Source organism: Danio aesculapii, chromosome 10 (genome assembly GCF_903798145.1).
Source record: "Danio aesculapii chromosome 10, fDanAes4.1, whole genome shotgun sequence".
In the NCBI taxonomy this organism is placed as follows: Eukaryota; Metazoa; Chordata; class Actinopteri; order Cypriniformes; family Danionidae; genus Danio; species Danio aesculapii.
The window spans coordinates 42584976-42609975 of NC_079444.1; the positions used below are offsets into that span (position 1 = coordinate 42584976).

Genomic DNA, 25000 nt, shown 5'->3' on the forward strand with positions numbered 1-25000 from the left:
AGTTTGCATGTTCTCCATGGTGTTTGTGTGGGTTCCCTCTGGATGCTCCGGTTTCCCCTACAGTCCAAACACATGTGCTATAGGGGAATTGATGAACTAAAATGGCCGTAGTGTATGAGCGTGTGTGAATGAGTGTGAATGAGTGTGTATGGGTGTTTCCTAGTACTGATTGGTGGCTGGAAGGGCATCCGTTGTGTAAAGCATATGCTGGATAAGTTGGCGGTTCATTCCGCTGTGGTGACCTCTGATGAATAAAGGGACTGAGCCAAAGGAAAAGGAATGAATCTCATGTACTTTGTTTCAGGTCATATAGTAGCATCTTCAGAGGATGAGGACGACGACGAGTCTTCATCAGAAGAGAACAAGCCATCGAGTAGCCAAGAGCTCTTACGTAAGCATGCACTGTCTTGTTTACTAAGAAATTCAGCTGAGTAGATCACTTATAAAATGTCATTGGTTACTGATCACATGACACAATTTGTACTCAATGTAATCTCTAAGATTACACATAAGGTAATGTAATCGGATTACATTTAGATTACATTTGTGCTAACCCTTATTTGCGGGCACACACGTTGAAGTTGGAGAATCGGATTTTGACGGATACAAATCGGACATTTCTTCAGTTTTCATCAGCAATAATAGCCTCAACAACTTTTCAAAGTGGAATCATTTGGAATATTTCAAAATACTCGCACTGATATAGCTCATTACTATAAAATAATGTATAAAATTACAATCTTATGACTTTAAAACACTTACCTATAGATAGTGCTGGATTAATTGCGATTAATCACATCCAAAAAAGTTTTTGACATGAGATATGTGTGTGTTTTCTATATATTTATCAGCTATGTGTAATACGAGCACATAAATAAAAAAACTATACAATACTTTATTTATAACATAGATATTTAAAGAATTTGTATCATATATATATATATATATATATATATATATATATACAGTTGAAGTCAGAATTATTAGCCCCCCTGTTTATTTTTTCCCCCAATTTCTGTTTAAGGAGAGCAGATTTTCTCAGCACATTTCTAATCATAATAGTTTTAATAACTCATTTCTAATAACTGATTTATTTTCTCTTTGTCATGATGACAGTAAATAATATTTGACTAGATATTCTTCAAGACACTTCTATACAGCTTAAAGTGACATTTAAAGGCTTAACTAGGTTAATTAAGTTAACTAGGCAGGTTAGGGTAATTAGGCAGGTTATTGTATAATGATGGTTTGTTCTGTAGACTATCGAAAAAAATATAAAGCTTAAAGAGGCTAATAATATTGACCTTAATATGGTTTTACAAAATTAAAAACTGCTTTTATTCTAGCCAAAATAAAACAAGTAAGACTTTCTCCAGAAGAAAAAATATTATCAGACATACTGTGAAAATTTCCTTGCTCTGTTAAACATTATTTGGGAAATATTTAAAAAAGAAAACAAAATTTATATATATATATATATTTTTGTGTATATATTTATATATGTACGCACGCACGCGCACACACACACACACACACACACACACACACACATATATATGCTTTAAATGTAAATACAATTAAACATTTTCTTAAATGAATGCATGCATGTACATTTTTGTATAAACATAATACATATTCACAGTACACACACATATATATGTTATGTCAAAACAAACTTTCATTTTGGGTTAGGTTAATTATGAATAATTTTTGCCCAGCACTACTTATAATTAAGGACATTTACAAAAAACAGTATTGAGAAGCATTAAGAAGCATCACTGCTAAATAAAATATTTAATCAAAAAAAAAAAAATTGAATTGCACACGACAGTATCAAAGTCATATAAACCATCTCTACCAAAAACAAATAATTGTTAATATACAGTTAAAGTCAGGATTATTAGATTACATTGCTTAAAGGGTCTAGGATTATAGGCCTAAAAATGGTTTTAAAAATATAAAAACTGCTTTTTTCTAGCAGAAATAAACAAATACGACAGAAAAATATAATATAGAACGTACTTGTAAAAATTTCTCTGCTCTGTTAAACATTATCTGGGAAATATTTGGGAGTAAAACAGTCACAGGACCGCTAATAATTTTGTCTTCAACTGTATGTATAGTGAGCAGGTTTATTATGATAAACATTAAAAAAGAGATTGAGAATCAATGAATTTCTAATAACTTTTTGTCATTATGTAAATTACATGTACTCATGCTAAAAAGGTAACTGTAATCGGAGTATTGAAAAAAGTAGTTTACTCTAATTACAAGTACTTGTTTTTTTTAGTAATCTGATTACGTAATCTAACCTCTGTGTATTGTTTCTAGATATTAACACCATTATTTTCCCTCCAGCGATGGCGCCTCGCTGGGCCCAGCCTGAAAAGATGGAGAAGAAGCTTCACGCCGTGCCGGCCAGTAAAACAGTGAAATTCCGATGCCAGGCCGAAGGAAACCCAATTCCCAAACTACGCTGGCTGAAGAATGGAAAAGAGTTCAAAAGAGACCAGCGCATCGGCGGCTACAAGGTATGATTATCAGCGGTGTGCTGATATCACTGTTGTGTGGGACATTCAGCCCTCATTTAGAGACCAGAGAGGGAAAGCTGATAGTTCATCTCACAATAGGCCAAAATCCCAGCCTGAATCTGAACACCTGAACACGACACCTCAAAACACACACACACCCTGATCTAAACACGCAGGAGACACCGGAGCTCGGGTTACGTATGGTTGACTGAAAAGATTATAAATGTTGGCTGTAATAAACATTTTAAAACTGTTAAAATACTATAGTAAATAATGTAGTGTTTTTTACCATACTACTGTACTTGAATTAAACTGTTGTGATTCTATAGTTGCTATGGTAACACAACAACTATAGTAATATTAACAAGTTAATCTGATGTGGTGATTCTACAGTTGCTATGGTAACACAACAACTATAGTAATATAAACAAGTTAATCTGATGTGGGGATTCTACAGTTGCTATGGTAACACAGCAATTATAGTAATATAAACAAGTTAATCTGATGTGGTGATTCTACAGTTGCTATGGTAACACAGCAACTATAGTAATATAAACAAGTTAATCTGATGTGGATATTCTACAGTTGCTATGGTAACGTTACAACTATAGTAATTTAAACAAATGCATTTCTTGTAGGGATTCTACTGTTGCTATAGTAACGCAACAACTATAGTAATTTAAACAAATGAATTTGTTGTGGTGATTCTACAGTTGCTATGGTAATGCAACAACTATAGTAATATAAACAAATTAATCTGTTGTGATAATTCTACAGTTGCTATGGTAACACAACAACTATAGTAATATAAACATGTTAATCTGATGTGGTGATTCTACAGTTGCTATAGTAACGCAACAACTATAGTAATTTAAACAAATGAATTTGTTGTGGTGATTTTACAGTTGCTATGGTAACGCAACAACTATAGTAATATAAACAAATTAATCTGTTGTGGTAATTCTACAGTTGCTATGGTAACACAACAACTATAGTAATATAAACATGTTAATCTGATGTGGTGATTCTACAGTTGCTATGGTAACACAACAACTATAGTAATATAAACAAATTAATCTGTTGTGGTAATTCTACAGTTGCTATGGTAACACAACAACTATAGTAATGTAAACATGTTAATCTGATGTGGTGATTCTACAGTTGCTATGGTAAAACAACAACTATAGTAATATAAACAAGTTAATCAGATGTGGTGATTCTGCAGTTGCTATGGTAACACAACAACTATAGTAATTTAAACAAATGAATTTGTTGTGGTGATTCTACAGTTGCTATGGTAACGCAACAACTTTAGCAATTTAAACAAATGAATTTGTTGTGGTGATTCTACAGTTGCTATGGTAACGCAACAACTAGTAATATAAACAAATTAATCTGTTGTGATAATTCTACAGTTGCTATGGTAACACAACAACTATAGTAATATTAACAAATTAATCTGTGGTGGTGATTCTGCAGTTGCTATGGTAACACAACAACTATAGTAATATAAACAAGTTAATCTGTGGTAGCGATTCTACAGTTGCTAGGTTAACACAACTGCTAAAGTAATAAAAACAAATGAATCTGTGGTGGTGATTCTACAGTTGCTATGGTAGCACAATAATTACAGTAATATAAATAAATGACCCAATACTGTATTTTTTTACAACTCTAAGATGTATTATACTACAATACTCCACAGTTTACTGTAGTAAAAAACTAAAGTATACTACGGTATTTAATACAGTTGATCAGTTTACTCTAGTTAATAATACTACAGTATGCTGGAGCATTCATTAACAAAATGTTGTGAATACAGTATAATGCACATTACTATAGTATGAGTATTTATTATAAATTACCTTTATTTTTTCCATGTTGGAATTTGCCAGCATTTTAAAATTAATAAACCGTAAAAGGGATAGTACACCCAAAAGTAAGAATTGTCTTCTATTGACATCTGTAGCCTCTATTATTCTCTATACATTTTTGAACACACTTTTTTTTATTATTATACGTTTATTTATGTACAGTAGATGTGTGTGTTTGGGACAACATGAAGGTATTTTCCTTTTAATTTTTTTGTCAATTATAAGTTTGAGATGAAACTATTTTATTTTTTAATTATATTAAAAAAGACTTTTAAAACTGAAATAAAAGTCTCTGCATCCTCTAGTTAATGCTGACATGCAAGATAGCATTAAAATTGTGACAAATTTCGACCAAGCCAAAATTTCGGCCAAATGGAGTGTATGCACAGCGAATGTTTTTCAGCCAACGATAAACTTCCAGTGAAAGGTTAATGTGACTATTTTCAGTTTCATAAGGTTTCGTTTACAGCATCGATGTTGCAATGGATTTAAAATATAATCAGTTAAATAAACTTGAGCATTCACTTAGTTGTTCAAGCTCAAAACAAGACAAAAGACTGTATAAATACAAGCGCCGCGAGTAGCAGCTGGCCAGTGCAGAAACTCCATTGAAAATACCGGGGTAAAATAAATGTCCATATTTCAAAGGCATAGCGCAAAACAATTTAATACAATTTAGTACATTCTGAGACCCACTTTATATCGTATGTCATTCATGCAGTGAAGATTGCAGATTTTTGAAGAAATAGGTCTTATATGTGGCAATTTTGTAATGGCGCGAACCTTCACCGAAATCTGGCTGACTGAAAATTAAAAGTCCGTGTGCATATACCCCATTGTAATTGGCTCAGTGAAAATGCATGTTAACAACAGGTGGTAATAGGGCCTGAGAGATTTGCTTATTGAATTCTGCACTTAAACATTGTGCACATGCATCTCAAAGAAGATTTCTTTGTCCATTCTCAGCTGCGGGAACACATGTGGACCATAATCATGGAGTCGGTGGTGCCCTCAGACAAGGGCAACTACACGTGCCTGGTGGAGAATGAATATGGAAGCATCAACCACACCTATCAGCTGGACGTAGTGGGTCAGTCACAAATCCCTTTTAACCAATGGCATTTTAGCGAATAATATCACAATTAAATCCAACCTTTTCCTCCATTGTGCATTTTGCAGAGCGATCGCCTCACAGACCCATACTGTACGCTGGACTCCCTGCTAACCGTACGGCTGTGGTCGGCAGTGACGTAGAGTTTGTATGTAAAGTGTTCAGCGATCCTCAACCTCACATCCAATGGCTCAAACACATCAGGGTGAACGGAAGCCAACTAGGACCAGATGGACTCCCTTATGTGCGCGTACTAAAGGTAAACATTTCACCTTGAAATGTAGTCAGATTGCTCAATTTTGGTGATCCAAATGTTTATGGGTGTACTCACAATAGGGTTGGTTACCTTTAACTGCGACTGGCCACAATTATACATCCTCCCCTCTCCCTTGACAAACTGCGCTCATGTTGCACTTTTACTTTCCAGGAATAGACCACAGATACCTGCGCCGCGAAATGCAGAGGTTTTTTCTTTCCATTCAGAGTGCGGTATCAAATTGTATTAAAACAACACTCTTCCGCCAGTCCTTACTTCGTACTCGCATCCAGTACCTCAGAGATTGTCACGGGGGCATTAATGAAATGTTTCAGAATGAAAGTGAAACTGCTGAACTGCAGTTAAAGTCGAAAAACGAAACACCCGAAATTACATGAAACTCTGGAGGAAACATTGGATAGCTCGGTGACACAGTGACCTTAATTAGGAGGTTTGCTAAAATTGGCAGCTGAAGTGCACTGGGGAATATGCGACTTTGATTACCTATAACAGTTCCCCTTCATTGACAAGTAAGAATGAGTTATAAATGCATATGGAACAGTCCCTTAAAAGTGACATTGTGTCTTCAGTTTCGTGCTTTGGCACACTTTGCACTCACATGCGTATCATGTCCAAACAAACCGTGCTCTGGCCCACTTTATCCAATTTTGCCAGGGCTGGCCAACCAAACTGCACTTCGGCAAGGTACCGAGCACTCAAACAAGTTAAACGCACTGGGATTTGGAGGTCAAAGACACTCAGGCATGCTACGGATAATGTGGGTGGGACAATATATCGACATAACAGGTTTTATGAAAGGTAACTCACTGTTTCAGACATCCCACCTCTCCTGGAATCTCTCGCAAGTCTCTCCCACACCAAAAACTTTCTCTTTGCTAGATTAAGATTGCGATCGTTTTCAATTATATAGGATAAGCCAATCAGTCAGCCTGGTTAACTGTCCATAGGCATGACCAACAAGGTAACTTGGACCGCAGGCTAGTCTGAAAATGATCTCTAGACGTTTTTGCCTTTTGGAGTTTCTCTCAATCTCAAGCTTTAGATAGTAGGGGTGGGACAATATATCGACATGCTGATTTATATCGAAGGTTAATCTGTGTTTCAGGCATCTCACCTCTCCTGGAATCTCTCGCAAGTTTCTCCCACACTGACAATTTTCACTTTGCTAGATTGAGATTGCGATAATTTTCCTTGCCGATCAGATAGCCTAGTGCAAGGGTGACCAACCCTGCTCCTGGAGATCTACCATCCTACCAAACCTGCAGTTTCTGTTGCAACCCATATTAAACACACCTGCTTGTAATTATCCAGTGCTGTTCAAGTCCTGATTAGTTGGTTCAGGTGTGTTTGATCAGGGTTGGAGCTGAACTCAGCAGGAAGGTAGATCTTCAGGAGCAGGGTTGAACACCCCTGCCCTAATGCAATGGTTCTCAATTCTGGTCCTCAGGCCCCACTACTCTGCACATATTGTATGTCATCCTTAATTTTTTTCTATTGATCTTTATTTCTTTAGCACTTTTATAATGTAGATTGTGTCAAAGCAGCTTAACATAGAAGTTCTAGTAAATTGAAACGGTGTCAGTCCAGTTTTCAGAGTTTGTTCAGTTTAGTTCAGTTCAGTGTGGTTTAAATGTCACTGCTGAAAGTCCAAACACTGAAGAGCAAATCCATCGATGCACAGCTCAAGTCCCAAACCAAGCAAACTTAACACATCTGTCCCAAACACCTGACACAAACACCTGTCCCAAACTTGATACACCTGATTCAGATCATCAGTTCATCAACAGGGAGATCCATGAACTGATCCTTGTGTGTCAAATAAGAAAGACGTACAAAATTTGCAGGACTGGCGGGTCTGAGGACCGGAATTGAGAACCACTGGCCTAGTGTGAGTACACCCTTAGGATGCCGTGGATTGGGATTAGATGTCATGCAATTTGGTCTCTTGTTGTCTCCAGCACTCGGGCGTCAATAGCTCGGACACCCAGGTGCTGACGCTCTACAATATCACAGAAGAAGAGGGCGGCGAATATGTATGCAAAGTGTCCAATTATATAGGAGAAGCCAATCAGTCAGCCTGGTTAACTGTCCTTAGACATGACCTACAAGGTAACTTTGACCACAGGCTAGTCTGAAAATGATCTCTAGACGTTTTTGCCTTTTGGGTTTCTCTCAATCTTTTGGGATTTCCTATCCAGTAATGCCATGGAAACTCCCAGTTGACCCAATTAATAGATTGGGTCTTGCTGGAGAGAGTTTCCATGTGGCTTGCCTGAAGGTAGATTGAGGGTGATGGTGCTGGGAAGAGATTTTTTTTGGCTTCTCTACAGGTGATGGAAAGATTTCCGAGCTTTGGGAGCGCCAGATGCAATGACTCCCCAAAACTCTCCAAGCTTTTTCCTCCCTTCCCCTCACCTCCTGGGCCTCGGGTCTGCTTTTCTCGTTCTCTTCCAGACGGCTGGCCTCAACACCACCGACAAGGAGATGGAAGTGCTCCAGTTGAGGAACGTGTCCTTTGAGGATGCTGGGGAGTATACTTGCTTGGCGGGCAATTCTATCGGGATCTCTCATCATTCAGCATGGTTGACCGTTGTTAAAGGTATCCGGCAACTCTTTTCTTGTCCTCTCTAGAACAGCGTTTCTCAATCACATGCTGCATCCAAATCATATACTTCCATATTATATAGTAGGCTAAAAGCAATATGCGAGCCGAGTAGTTTGTTCGAATTCATGCTGAATCCGAAATCACTTACTTACTACATAGAAGGCTTAAAAAAATTATGTGAGCTGTATAATATGTCTGATTTCATGTTGCGTCTGAAATCACATACTTCCATACTATATAGTATGCTTAAAACAGCATGTGAGCCGAGTAGTATATCCGAATTCATGCTGCGTCTGAAATTGCATACTTCCAAACTATATAGTAGGCTAAAAACAGTATGTGAGCCGAGTAATATGTCCGAATTCAAGCTGCGTCCGAAATCTATTACTTTCATACTACATAGTAGGCTAAAAACAGTACTCCAGCCGAGTAGTATAACAGAATTCATGCTGTGTCTTGCTTGCATACTTCCATACTATATGATATAGTAAAAACAGTATGGGCGCTGAGTAGTTTGTTCGAATTCATGCTGCATCTGAAATCACTTACTTGCATACTATATTGTAGGCTTAAAACAGTATGTGAGCTGAGTAATATGTCTGATTTCATGCTGCATCTGAAATTGCTTACTTCCATACTATATAGTAGGTTAAAATAGTATGTGAACAAGTAATATATCCGAATTCATGCTGCATCTGAAATTGCTTACATTCATACTATTTAGTACGTTAAAACAGTATGTGATATGAGAAATATGTCCAAATTTATGTTGCATCCGAAATCGATTACTTCCATGCTATATAGTAGCTAAAAACAGTATAGGAGCTGAGTAGTAAGTCCAAATTAATGCTGCATCCAAAATCACTTACTTCCATACAATATAGTATGCTAAAAACAGTATTTGATCCAAGTAGTATGTCTGAATTTATGCTGTGTCGGAAATAGCTTACTTCCATACTATATAATATACTAAAAACAGTATGCAAGTGGAGTAAAATGTTCGAATTCATATTGTGTCCAAAATTGCTTACTTCTGTACTATATAGAATGGTAAAAACAGTATGCGAGACAAGTAATATGTCCGAATTCATGCTGCATCCGAAATTGCTTACTTCCATACTATATAGTAGGCTAAAAATGGTGTGCAAACCAAGTAATATGTCCGAATTCATGGTGCATCCGAAATCACTTGCTTTCATACCATATAGTACAGTAAAAGTAGTAAGCATGCCGGGTATTATGTCCAAATTCATGCTGCAATCGAAATAGCTTACTTCCATACTATATATTACGGTAAAAACAGTATGGGAGCCGAGTAGTATGTCCGAATTCATGCTGCATCCGAAATCACTTACTTCCATACTATATAGTTAGCTAAAAATGGTGTGTGAACCAAATAATAGGTCTGAATTCATACTTCATTGGAAATCACTTATTTCCAATATTTCTAGTATGGTAAAAACAGTATGGGAGCCGAGTAGTATGTCAGAATTTGTGCTGCATCCGAAATCGCTTACTTCCATACTATATAGTACGCTAAAAATAGTATATGAGCTGAGTAGTATGTCCGAATTCATGCTGTGTCCTAAATTGTTTACTTCTATACTAATATTATGCTAAAAACAGTATGCAAGCCGAGTAGTATGTTCAAATTCATGCTGCATTCAAAATCGCATACTTCCATTCTATATAGTATGCTAAAAACAGTATGGGAGCAGAGTAGTATGTCAGAATTCGTTCTGCATCCGAAATCACTTACTTCCATACTTTATAGTATGCTAAAAACAGCATGTGAGCCAAGTAATTTGTCCGAATTCATGCTGTGTCTGAAATAGCTTACTTTAATACTATATGGTTCATTTAAAACAGTGTGTGAGTCAAGGAACATATCCGATATTATGTTGCATCTGAAATTGAATGCTTTCATATTAATATAGAAAGTTAAAATGGTGTACAAACCAAGTAATATGTCCGAATTCATGCTGCGTCCGAAATCACTTACTTCCATACTATATAGTGCAGTAAAAGTAGTATGCATGTCGGGTATTAAGTCCAAATTCATGCTGCATCCGAAATAGCTTACTTCCATACTATATATTACGGTAAAAACAGTATGCGAGCAGTAGTATGTCCGAATTCATGCTGCGTCCGAAATCAGTAACTTCCATACTATATAGTACAGTAAAAGTAGCATGCATGCTGGGTATTATGTCCAAATTCGTGCTGCATCCGAAATCGCTTACTTCCATACTATATAGTTACCTAAAAATAGTATGGGAGCTAAGTATGTCCGAATTCATGCTGCATCCGAAATCGCTTACTTCCATACTACATAGTTAGCTAAAAATGGTTTGCAAGCCAAGTAGTATGTTCGAATTTATGCTGCATTCAAAATCGCATACTTCCATTCTATATAGTATGCCAAAAACAGTATGGGAGCATAGTATTTCATAATTCGTGTTGCATCCGAAATCGCTTACTTCCATACTATATAGTATGCTAAAAATAGTATGGGAGCTGAGTAGTATGTCCGAATTCATGCTGCGTCCGAAATTGTTTACGTCTATACTATATATAATGCTAAAAACTGTTTGCAAGCCAAGTAGTATGTTCGAATTCATGCTGCATTCAAAATCGCATACTTCCATTCTATATAGTATGCTAAAAATAGTATTTGATCCGAGTAGTATTTCATAATTCGTGTTGCATTCGAAATTGTTTACTTCCAAACTATATAATACGTTAAAAATTGTTTTTGAGCCAAGTATATCCGCATTCATGCTGTGTCTGAAATCGCATACTTGCATACTTACTCCCTTCGGCCCGCAACTAACGTCAAAAATATAACTAGATTTGACTATCATTGTTGTCCAGTCGCATACAGCCACTTGTGGTTTTGACCCACCTACTGGACATTTAAGGTACTGCACTATACATTTGTTTCCTTTATTTATAATAACTTTATTTTCCAAATACGGTAATTGTATATATTTTGTTTACACAAAGTTTTACTTTCGGCTTCTCTCAGTGTGCGTAGTTGAGAATAACGCACATGCAGATTATTTCTGTGGCCGATTTAAACCTTAAAATATATGTTCATAAGTGCTCTATCATTAGAATTTTCCATTTGAAGTAAACCTATATGCGCCCTTTAAACTCAAATCATAGTGGAATATCTTGTGGAGTCCACTTTGCAGGGCACTTATTGTCAAATGAAAACAAACATCTGAAGTAAAAAGAGAAACATCTGAAATGTGCAGTGTGGAATTGAGAAACGCTGCTCTCGATCCCTCCGTCTCCTCCAACAGTGCTCATCTATTAGTGTCATCCGCCAGCTCCAAGTGAACTTCGGTTAAGTCAAAGAGCATTTACTTTAGACGGTGTATATTTTGCACTGTGAACAATGGGCGAGGTGTTTTATAGGAAGCTGTGTGACCATCCACAGGTGCAAAACCACCCATGCATGGCAAGCAGACTAAACATTTGGATCTTGGTGACATCTTCTCCTATAGAAGTATTATCTTTCTAAGGGCCCTCGGCGGTTTCACTTCCCTGGCAAATGACACCACTTATGGCACTGTTTCAGCTCCTCTTGCTTTTCTTCTTCTATTTCCTTCATTTTTCGTTCCATGTTCTGATATCGTTGTTGTTTTAATGAGTGGTCAGTGCACTCCAAGTCACTGTTACTCAGATTATGCTCAGTCTTAGACTATGAGAACTATAAAAAAACAACTATGTGAATGATCCAATCCTGCTTTTATAAAGCCAATGTAAGGCAAATGAGATTTTAGCTTCAATCAGCTTCAGCACACATGTCTGGAAGTTTCTAGTGAGCCTTGAGCTGGTTCAGGTGTATGGAGCCCTCCACATGATATGCAAAAGAAATGTATTAAATTATTCACATGATTTACTAGAGTGTACACATGGTTTATTAATTAATTCCCTCATTTTACTAGAGCGTGCACACAATTTATTAATTAATTCTCTCTTTAACTAGAGCGTGCACACAATTTATTAATTAATTCTCTCATTTAACTAGAGCGTGCACACAATTTATTAATTAATTCTCATTTAACTAGAGCGTGCACACAATTTATTAATTAATTCTCTCATTTAACTAGAGCATGCACACAATTTATTAATTAATTCTCTCTTTAACTAGAGCATGCACACAATTTATTAATTAATTCTCATTTAACTAGAGTGTGCACACATGGTTTATTAATTAATTCTCTCATTTAACTAGAGCATGCACACAATTTATTAATGAATTCTCTCATTTAACTAGAGCGTGCACACAATTTATTAATTAATTCTCTCATTTAACTAGAGCGTGCACACAATTTATTAATTAATTCTCATTTAACTAGAGCATGCACACAATTTATTAATTAATTCTCTCATTTAACTAGAGCGTGCACACAATTTATTAATTAATTCTCTCTTTAACTAGAGCATGCACACAATTTATTAATTAATTCTCATTTAACTAGAGCGTGCACACATGGTTTATTAATTAATTCTCTCATTTAACTAGAGCGTGCACACATGGTTTATTAATTAATTCTCTCATTTAACTAGAGCATGCACACAATTTATTAATTAATTCTCTCATTTAACTAGAGCGTGCACACAATTTATTAATTAATTCTCATTTAACTAGAGCGTGCACACAATTAATTAGTTCATTCCCTCATTTAACTAGAGCAATAGAGTGGAGGAACTATGATGTCACCTTGTAGGCTAATCGGCTGCTAGCATAAAACCGGTTCCCTCAATAAAATCCCCATAGGATTTTCCCATAGGCTTTTCAAAGATTGCGAATAATAAGCTCTGTGTTTAAACACTGTTCATTACACTTACACGTTTTGTCCAGCCGGATAATCCTCACACGGAAATACAACTTTGACCACTTTTGGATCTTAGATGCAAACACAAGAACTGAAAAGCTAACATTAGGCTATAAACGGACTACAGTGCCCTCAGGGCGCTCACCCGTGACGTCAGCACTGCCCTGCTACAGACACCTTTTCAAGCTTATTTTTAGAAATATGATCCATTACAAATAGTTAATCTATCTGTTTGTTATATTATAATCCACGTTATTTATTATAAACAAATAAATACACAAAAACACATAGACCTACATGCCTTTTGGATTGTTTTTATGTGGGAAATCTGTTTTGCTTTACGGCTGCTGTAAAAGTTTTTAACTGTATAAATGTGCCTACATATCATAAGACATATTTAAATAAGTGTATCGCTCGTGTGCATACAGCCTGCTTACCTTAACAGATGACTGAAATGAGGGGTGAGGAGCAAGTTCCATCATGGGTCGAGAACAACATTCAATATTCTTTTTATGTCACGAAGTACAGCGAAAAGCAGCCCGTACAGTCACATCTGCTATACATTTAATGGAGGAGTGTAAATATTGCAGTTATGACAGAGTTAAATGTGTTCAGATGAAGAAAAACCTGACGAAAAATCCCTTTATCATGATAAATGACAGTTAACGGATTTATTCTTACACATTTATTCACACGTTTGCATTACTGAGAGGCAGGCTGCACTGGTAAGCAGTATCTTCATAATATTGTTTAATTAAAATAAAGGATCAACGTCGGTGCCAGTGGTGTAGTGGTTAGTGCGTTGACACATGCACTCCAGTGCTCACGGCGACCCGAGCTCGATTCCCGCCTCGTGGTCCTATGCCGATCCTTCCCCTCTCTTTGCTCCCCACGCTTTCCTGACAATACTGTCTACTGTCCTGTCCATTAAAGGTGAAAACCCCTAAAAAAAATAATAATAAATAAATAAATAAATAAAGGATCAACAAATGAATCTCTCTTGACAGTCTTTACCTACGAAGGCATTATCTACACACAATATGCTTTCCCAATTAGAAAAATACTACAAACTATAACATACTATTCATAAAAATACTTCAATAACAGACAAATCCAAATGCCTAACACAAGCGAGCTGCGCTCCAGACAAGTTCAGCTCGATGGCGTATAATGCCTCCGCCTGTATAACTACACCGCCTGTAGTCCCATTTAGCAACTTGATAGCAACCGTCTTTTAAAGAAGCGTGACTGATTTAATAAATCAAGAGTGTGATGTAACTGGTGTGTTTTATGTCGTAGAATAATACGTGAAAGTATCTTGAGTTTGTGTTGGCCACGAACCTTATTTAAGCGATTTTACTGAAATCCCATTGAAACAACTTTGGGACGAGGGAACCAGAACTGCTGAAATGCTAACTCGCTTCTGGGTTTTTGCATACAAATTGACGTCATAGTTCCTCCACTCTATTAATTAGTTCATTTCTTCTTTTACTAGAGCGTGCACGCAATTTATTAATTAGCGTTCATGTGATTTATTAATTAATTCTCTCAATTTACTAGACTATGCATGAAATTAATTAATTGGATTGATTAATTTACTTGAACATGCCAACACAGTTTATGAGGTACTTTCCCTTGATTTCCTAGAGTGAATCCATGATTTATGAATTTGTTTCCTCTGTTGACTATAAAGTGTGCATGATATATAATTCATTCATAAATTTTAAGTAAATTGTGCACACAAATTAATTTCCTTGGCTTACTTAAGTGTGGTTCTGATTTATCATGCACGTGCTCTAGTAAACCTAGGGAATGAATTATTAAAACGTGTGCATGCTCTAGTAAAACAAGGGAGCAAACTAATAGATTGTGTGCAAAATGTACAATTGAAGTCAGAATTATTAGCTCTCCTTTGAATTTTTTTTCTTTTTTTAAATATTTTCCAAATGATGTTTAACAGAGCAAGGAAATTTTCACAGTATGTCTGATAATATTTTTTCTTCTGGAGAAAGTCTTATTTGTTTTATTTCGGCTAGAATAAAAGCAGTTTTTAATTTAAAAAAAAAACAATTTTGTTTTAGGGACAAAATTATTAGCCCCCTTCCTATAATTCATATAACTTATTGTACGTTATACTTATATAATGGCCATTATTGATTATTAAAACTGATAATCAGCAAAAGAGGATATGTTTCATATTTAATGACAATTAAAGGAGGCAGTGATGTTATCGGCTTCGTTTTATTATAAATATGCCTACAGTGAAGATGACGCTCATATATGCAGCATGACGCCTCAACATTTCTGCTGTCTGTTAAGTTGCTAATATCAAAATGAAATTAGAAAGTTCTTCATATCATGTTTTCATTTCATTAGTGAAACAACATATCCAGGGTGATGCGAATGAAATTATAAAGTATACGGTTCCCTTTAAAGATTTACCCGACATGTCCTGGGGAGTTTGTTTTCCATATCAAACTTGCGAAGTCTGAACTTACAAGGAGAGCATTCAGGACTGAACTGTGTGTAGGCTACTTAATATTGAGGAAAAAGCCCCAATCAGAGACGTGAATGTCTGCAGCCACGCCTCCGTTTTCAGATGTCTCCGTTTTCCCCCATCCACACTGAGATGGAGCAGCAGCGTTTTATAAAATGAAAACAGCCTCTTCAGTGTTTTCAAAACGCTACGTTTTCAGCGCTTGAAAACTCCGGCGAAGTGTAGACGGAAGGCCTAACCTAAACTTGTGCGTTTTAAAATGAAAACGTGTTAGTGTAAACGGGGCCTTAGTCTTAAATGGCCATGAAGCCACCCCTGTCTCAGCAGGATGTTTTCACACCTCTAGTTTGAAAAACGTTAGGAAAGTGGGAAAGTCCAGCTCTGTTTGGGTGGGAGTGTCAAGTGGCGAAAGAGGGAAGGGTTTGCATAAAAATGGGAGTTTTCGGTTCGAGTACGTGCTTATTTTCACAGAGGCAAAACAAACACAGAGTTTACTATGTTTACATGGACATCAGTAATCAAATTATTTGCCAAACTTTATTTGTCAACTTTAACTGCAGTTCGGCACTTTCACTTTCATTCAGGAACATTTCATGCATGCCCCCTGTGACAAACGAGATATTGGATGCGAGCAACTGCTGAAAGAGTGTAGTTTTAATGGAATGTTTGATACTGCATGCCATATGGGAGAAACCTCCACATTTCTCGGTAACTTGGATGCACTCGGTAGGTAGCGTCAGAATGCCGTGTGTGTATAGACTATCCTGTCACAAAATGCGGTGAAAATTCTACACGACAGTTTGATTAAGGTGTTTACACTCGGAGAGCCGCATTTACAGCGGATCTTTCAGCCTATAATATTGTAGTGATATTAACATTCTGTAAACTGAGTAACTAAATCATTTTGACTAAGGTCTGTCTTTAAAAACTGAAAGAGTACTGCTGACCATACGAGTTAACTTTGCCTCTGAACAAACGCAAACAAAGACACTGATCACACACACTTACCAAATCTGTAGAGACCAGACAATCAACACCAACTGGAGCTGCGTCTTTTTAAAAGGAGACAAGCGGCAAATACAGATTTCACCATTTCCAAATGCGAAAAGCTCTCAGGTAAAAAAAATGTAGCTTACAAATGTATTTTTGTCGCGTGTTAGCAGACCACTGTAATCCACATGTGAGTCCAGCTGCGCTCTCATGGCGGGAAATGAAAACAAAACCTTCCTAGCAGCACATTTATAAACAACACTGATGACCCAGTGTCTCCAAACAATTCTTCCTCTTCCACTTGTTTTAATTATGGTTGGCAACTCAACGTGGCGTCTCTCTGCCGTCTGAACACTGTAACAAGTAAAACCGTCTTCGAAGCTATCAGGCATATTAATGAAGTTGCGCCTCATTCACAATAGAGCGCGCTGATTGGCGGTCTGGAAAGACTTGGAGGTCTTTCTTATGAATTAATGCAGAAAGCTCGAAAGTCGTCATGTTGTACTCGCCGGTAAAGACTTCCATTCTCCACGCTGGAATTCACACAAGGAGATGATCGTCGTGACACAGCTTCGAAATTTCTTTTCAAACCGGAAGAACGAATTTGCTTGAAATAACACAAACATTTCGACATCTATTTTTTGGTGAAATATAATAGTCCTAATAGTGTTTTTAGCAGCGTGGGACTTAATTATAACTCTTAGAAACCTGCAGATACCCTGTTAAAGTTAGTTCGTGATTAGTGCATGCCTCAATTCATCATTCGTTAATAATGAAGTAACGTTTAATTAACATATCAGTGCATCATTAGCCAGGTATTAAAGTGTTACTACTCCATCTAATCCACTGTCCAATCATCTTAATTAATAATGATCCAGCTTTATAAATGTTCTTCCGGGTTTTATTTCAACCACTGCATACTATTGCGGAAGCACTCGACACCAATATGGACCGAGCTCTAGTTTAATAACAGCCCATCAGGTGTAGATATTTTGGCCTCCCAGGATAGTTTGGCCAGGATGGTTGTATTTCATACTTGTGGATGGGACGACTGCACGCCGGTGGAGAATGTGGGGCGAAATACTAGGCCACAAAGGAGCCATTATGTGGCCACAAAGGGAGCTTGTGCTCTCTTCTCAGTGCCAATAGTGTCAAATGCACTGGTTGAAATAAAACAGAGCTCAGTGTGTGTGTGTGTGTGTGTATACATGTGCGTGTGTGCCTGTCACCAGCATATACCAGTGTGTGTCAATCCAAAGTGCTGTTTAATGCTGTAGAGACAGTAACAGAGGTGTTCTTGATGTTGGTGGATGCTCCACCATTGGATTCTGATCTATTATTAGTGTTTATTATGGTGGCTTGAAAAGCCAGCATATTGTTATCTATCTTAAACTTATTATTCTTCTTCTTCTTCTTCTTCTTCTTCTTCTTCTTATTCTTCTGAGACTAATTTCTAAGTGTATCTCCTCCTAGGCCTTTCAAGCTACATACTTCAAACTTTCGTCAAACCTTCAAACTGGTCTGACTCGGGTTGCTATATCTTTTCTAACTGATCCGACCTTGGGTTTTCCGAAAAACGACCCAGAAAAATCCCAAAAGTCCCATTGACTTAACATTGGGTCAAACTTTGTGAGCTCATAACTCTGCATCAGACTGTCTTACAGACTTCTAACTGGACTCATTTAACTCAGTCTAGCCAGCAGCCAATAACTGATGACTTTTTAACTTACTAGCCACTCCCTAGCAACCACTTACAGCACCCTAGCAACTGTCCCATAGACTTCCATTGTAAAAGACTCCCATTTACTTAACATTGGATCAACCTTTGTGAGCTCATAACTCTGCATCAGACTGTCCTACAGACTAGAGTCTGGCCTCATTCAACTCGGTCTAGCCAGCAGCCAATCACTGATTACCTTTAAACTTACTAGCCACTCCCTAGCAACCAATTTCAGCACCCTAGCAACTGTCCCAGAGACTGTGACTAGCTATTCTAACACACGCTAACAGTTTTAACATCCTACTGACATGCTAATCTTGCTAGAAAGGTGCTAGCAACACGATAGTGACATGCTAGTCATGCTAGTAATATGCTAATTCATGCTAGAATCATGCTAACAACATGCTAATTCATGCTAAAAACAAGCTGATTCATGCTAGAATCATGCTAGTAACATGCTAGTTACATGCTAATTAATGCTAGAATCATGCTAGTTACATGCTAATTCATGCTAGAAACATGCTAATTCATGCTAGAATCATGCTAACAATATGCTAATTCATGCTAAAAACAAGCTGATTCATGCTAGAATCATGCTAGTAACATGCTAGTTACATGCTAATTAATGCTAGAATCATGCTAGTTACATGCTAATTCATGCTAGAAACATGCTAATTCATGCTAGAATCATGCTAACAACATGCTAATTCATGCTAGAAACATGCTAGTAACATGCTAATTTATGCTAGAAACATGCTAGTAACATGCTAGAATCATGCTAGTAACATGCTAATTCATGCTAGAAACATGCTAGTAACATGCTAATTCATGCTAGAATCATGCTAGTAACATGCTAATCCATGCTAGAATCATGCTAGAAACATGCTAATCCATGCTAGAATCATGCTAGAAACATGCTAATTCATGCTAGAAGCATGCTAGTAACATGCTAATTCATGCTAGAATCATGCTAGTAACATGCTAATCCATGCTGGAATCATGCTAGTAACATGCTAATTCATGCTAGAATCATGCTAATAGCATGCTAATTCATGCTAGAATCGTGCTAGTAACATGCTAATTCATGCTAGAATCATGCTAGTAACACGCTAATTCATGCTAGAAACATGCTAGTAACATGCTAATTCATGCTAGAATCATGCTAGTAACATGCTAATTCATGCTAGAATCATGCTAATAACATGCTAATTCATGCTAGAAACATGCTAATTCATGCTAGAATTATGCTAGTAACATGCTAATTCATGCTAGAAACATGCTAGTAACATGCTAATTCATGCTAGAATCATGCTAGTAACATGCTAATTCATGCTAGAATCATGCTAATAACATGCTAATTCATGCTAGAAACATGCTAATTCATGCTAGAATTATGCTAATAACATGCTAATTCATGCTAGAAACATGCTAGTAACATGCTTATTAATACTAGAAACATGCTAGTAACATGCTAATTCATGCTAGAATCATGCTAGTAACATGCTAATCCATGCTAGAATCATGTTAGTAACATGCTAATTCATGCTAGAATCATGCTAATAACATGCTAATTCATGCTAGAAACATGCAAATTCATGCTAGAATCATGCTAATAACATGCTAATTCATGCTAGAATCATGCTAGTAACATGCTAATTCATGCTAGAATCATGCTAGTAACATGCTAATTCATGCTAGAATCATGCTAGTAACATGCTAATTCATGCTAGACACATGCTAGTAACATGCTAATTCATGCTAGAATCATGCTAGTAACATGCTAATTCATGCTAGAAACATGCTAGTAACATGCTAATTCATGCTAGAATCATGCTAGTAACATGCTAATTCATGCTAGAATCATGCTAATAACATGCTAATTCATGCTAGAAACATGCTAATTCATGCTAGAATCATGCTAATAACATGCTAAATCATGCTAGAAACATGCTAGTAACATGCTAATTCATGCTAGAAACATGCTAGTAACATGCTAATTCATGCTAGAATCATGCTAGTAACATGCTAATTCATGCTAGAAACATGCTAGTAACATGCTAACTCATGCTAGAAACATGCTAGTAACATGCTAATTCATGCTAGAATCATGCTAATTCATGCTAGAAACATGCTAGTAGTATGCTAATTCATGCTAGAATCATGCTAGTTACATGCTAATTTATGTTAGAATCATGCTAGTTACTTGCTAATTCATGCTAGTAACATGCTAATTCAGACTCGGCTTTTCAAGCCACCATAAAGTTTGTCCTCAAACTTTAATATCTAGTTATTCTTCTTCTTCTTATTCTTCTGAGACTAATTTCTAAGTGTATCTCCTCCTAGGCCTTTCAAGCTACATACTTCAAACTTTCGTCAAACCTTCGAACTGGTCTGACTCGAGTTGCTATATCTTTTCTAACTGATCCGACCTTGGGTTTTCCGAAAAACGACCCAGAAAAATCCCAAAAGTCCCATTGACTTAACATTGGGTCAAACTTTGTGAGCTCATAACTCTGCATCAGACTGTTCTACAGACTTCTAACTGGACTCATTTAACTCAGTCTAGCCAGCAGCCAATAACTGATGACTTTTTAACTTACTAGCCACTCCCTAGCAACCAATTACAGCACCCTAGCAACTGTCCCATAGACTTCCATTGTAAAAGACTCCCATTTACTTAACATTGGATCAACCTTTGTGAGCTCATAACTCTGCATCAGACTGTCCTACAGACTAGAGTCTGGCCTCATTCAACTCAGTCTAGCCAGCAGCCAATCACTGATTACCTTTAAACTTACTAGCCACTCCCTAGCAACCAATTTCAGCACCCTAGCAACTGTCCCAGAGACTGTGACTAGCTATTCTAACACACGCTAACAGTTTTAACATCCTACTGACATGCTAATCTTGCTAGAAAGGTGCTAGCAACACGATAGTGACATGCTAGTCATGCTAGTAACATGCTAATTCATGCTAGAATCATGCTAACAACATGCTAATTCATGCTAGAAACAAGCTGATTCATGCTAGAATCATGCTAGTAACATGCTAATTAATGCTAGAATCATGCTAGTTACATGCTAATTCATGCTAGAAACATGCTAATTCATGCTAGAATCATGCTAACAACATGCTAATTCATGCTAGAAACATGCTAGTAACATGCTAATCCATGCTAGAAACATGCTAGTAACATGCTAGAATCATGATAGTAACATGCTAATTCATGCTAAAATCATGCTAATAACATGCTAATTCATGCTAGAATCATGCTAGTAACATGCTAATTCATGCTAGAATCATGCTAGTAACATGCTAATTCATGCTAGAAACATGCTAGTAACATGCTAATTCATGCTAGAATCATGCTAGTAACATGCTAATTCATGCTAGAAACATGCTAGTAACATGCTAATTCATGCTAGAAACATGCTAGTAACATGCTAATCCATGCTAGAATCATGCTAGTAACATGCTAATTCATGCTAGAATCATGCTAGTAAAATGTTAATTCATGCTAGAATCATGCTAGTAACATGCTAATTCATGCTAGAAACATGCTAGTAACATGCTAATTCATGCTAGAATCATGCTAGTAACATGCTAATTCATGCTAGAATCATGCTAATAACATGCTAACTCATGCTAGAATCATGCTAGTAACATGCTAATTCATGCTAGAATCATGCTAATAACATGCTAATTCATGCTAGAAACATGCCAATTCATGCTAGAATCATGCTAATAACATGCTAATTCATGCTAGAAACATGCTAGTAACATGCTAATTCATGCTAGAATCATGCTAGTAACATGCTAATTCATGCTAGAATCATGCTTATAACATGCTAATTCATGCTAGAAACATGCTAATTCATGCTAGAATCATGCTAATAACATGCTAATTCATGCTAGAAACATGCTAGTAACATGCTCATTCATGCTAGAATCATGCTAGTTACATGCTAATCCATGCTAGAATCATGCTAGTTACATGCTAATCCATGCTAGAATCATGCTAGTAACATGCTAATTCATGCTAGAATCATGCTAGTAACATGCTAATTCATGCTAGAATCATGCTAATAACATGCTAATTCATGCTAGAATCATGCTAGTAACATGCTAATTCATGCTAGAATCATGCTAGTTACATGCTAATTCATGCTAGAAACATGCTAGTAACATGCTAATTCATGCTAGAATCATGCTAGTAACATGCTAATTCATGCTAGAATCATGCTAATAACATGCTAATTCATGCTAGAAACATGCTAATTTATGCTAGAATCATGCTAATAACATGCTAAATCATGCTAGAAACATGCTAGTAACATGCTAATTCATGCTAAAAACATGCTAGTAACATGCTAATTCATGCTAGAATCATGCTAGTAACATGCTAATTCATGCTAGAAACATGCTAGTAACATGCTAACTCATGCTAGAAACATGCTAGTAACATGCTAATTCATGCTAGAATCATGCTAATTCATGCTAGAAACATGCTAGTAACATGCTAATTCATGCTAGAATCATGCCAGTTACATGCTAATTTATGTTAGAATCATGCTAGTTACTTGCTAATTCATGCTAAAAAAATGCTAATTCAGACTCGGCTTTTCAAGCCACCATAAAGTTTGTCCTCAAACTTTAATATCTAGTTATGGTGGCTTGAAAAGCCAGCATACTGTTATCTATCTTAAACTTATTCTTCTTCTTCTTCTTCTTCTTCTTCTTCTTCTTCTTCTTCTTCTTCTTCTTTTTCTTCTTCTTCTTCTTCTGAGACTAATTTCTAAGTGTATCTCCTCCTAGGCCTTTCAAGCTACATACTTCAAACTTTTGTCAAACCTTCAAACTGGTCTGACTCGGGTTGCTATATCTTTTCTAACTGATCCGACCTTGGGTTTTCCGAAAAACGACCCAGAAAAATCCCAAAAGTCCCATTGACTTAACATTGGGTCAAACTTTGTGAGCTCATAACTCTGCATCAGACTGTCCTACAGACTTCTAACTGGACTCATTTAACTCAGTCTAGCCAGCAGCCAATAACTGATGACTTTTTAACTTACTAGCCACTCCCTAGCAACCACTTACAGCACCCTAGCAACTGTCCCATAGACTTCCATTGTAAAAGACTCCCATTGACTTAACATTGGATCAACCTTTGTGAGCTCAGAACTCTGCATCAGACTGTCCTACAGACTAGAGTCTGGCCTCATTCAACTCAGTCTAGCCAGCAGCCAATCACTGATTACCTTTAAACTTACTAGCCACTCCCTAGCAACCAATTTCAGCACCCTAGCAACTGTCCCAGAGACTGTGACTAGCTATTCTAACTCACGCTAACAGTTTTAACATCCTACTGACATGCTAATCTTGCTAGAAAGGTGCTAGCAACACGATAGTGACATGCTAGTCATGCTAGCAACATGCTAATTCATGCTAGAATCATATTAACAACATGCTAATTCATGCTAGAAACAAGCTGACTCATGCTAGAATCATGCTAGTAACATGCTAGTTACATGCTAATTAATGCTAGAATCATGCTAGTTACATGCTAATTCATGCTAGAAACATGCTAATTCATGCTAGAATCATGATAACAACATGCTAATTCATGCTAGAATCATGCTAATAACATGCTAATTCATGCTAGAATCATGCTAATAACATGCTAATTCATGCTAGAATCATGCTTGTAACATGCTAATTCATGCTAGAATCATGCTAGTAACATGCTAATTCATGGTAGAAACAGGCTAGTAACATGCTAATTCATGCTAGAAACATGCTAGTAACATGCTAATCCATGCTAGAATCATGCTAGTAACATGCTAATTCATGCTAGAATCATGCTAGTAAAATGCTAATTCATGCTAGAATCATGCTAGTAACATGCTAATTTATGCTAGAATCATGCTAGTAACATGCTAATTCATGCTAGAAACATACTAGTAACATGCTAAATCATGCTAGAAACATGCTAATTCATGCTAGAATCATGCTAATAACATGCTAATTCATGCTAGAAACATGCTAGTAACATGCTAATTAATGCTAGAATCATGCTAGTAACATGCTAATTCATGCTAGAAACATGCTAGTAACATGCTAATTCATGCTAGAATCATGCTAATAACATGCTAATTCATGCTAGAATCATGCTAGTAACATGCTAATTCATGCTAGAATCATGCTAATAACATGCTAATTCATGCTAGAAACATGCTAATTCATGCTAGAATCATGCTAATAACATGCTAGTAACATGCTAATTCATGCTAGAAACATGCTAGTAACATGCTAATTCATGCTAGAATCATGCTAGTAACATGCTAATTCATGCTAGAAACATGCTAGTAACATGCTAACTCATGCTAGAAACATGCTAGTAACATGCTAATTCATGCTAGAATCATGCTAGTAACATGCTAATTCATGCTAGAAACATGCTAGTAACATGCTAACTCATGCTAGAAACATGCTAGTAACATGCTAATTCATGCTAGTAACATGCTAATTCATGCTAGAATCATGCT

The 25000-nt window shown here is 36.7% G+C and overlaps 1 protein-coding gene across 3 annotated transcripts in view; it reads left to right on the top strand.

The window, feature by feature from the left end:
• The window catches only part of fgfr1b (fibroblast growth factor receptor 1b), an 86584-nt gene that overhangs the window by 41763 nt on the left and 19821 nt on the right, over positions 1–25000 (top strand). For 2 of the 3 annotated variants that reach the window (XM_056466566.1, XM_056466567.1), the window contains exons 3-7: positions 305–391; positions 2359–2531; positions 5372–5495; positions 5585–5775; positions 8248–8392. In XM_056466566.1, the coding sequence (XP_056322541.1) occupies positions 305–391; positions 2359–2531; positions 5372–5495; positions 5585–5775; positions 8248–8392 (720 nt within the window). Of the gene's footprint in view, positions 1–304; positions 392–2358; positions 2532–5371; positions 5496–5584; positions 5776–7751; positions 7903–8247; positions 8393–25000 lie in introns of all 3 variants that reach the window. The other variant, XM_056466563.1, reaches the window with a different exon arrangement.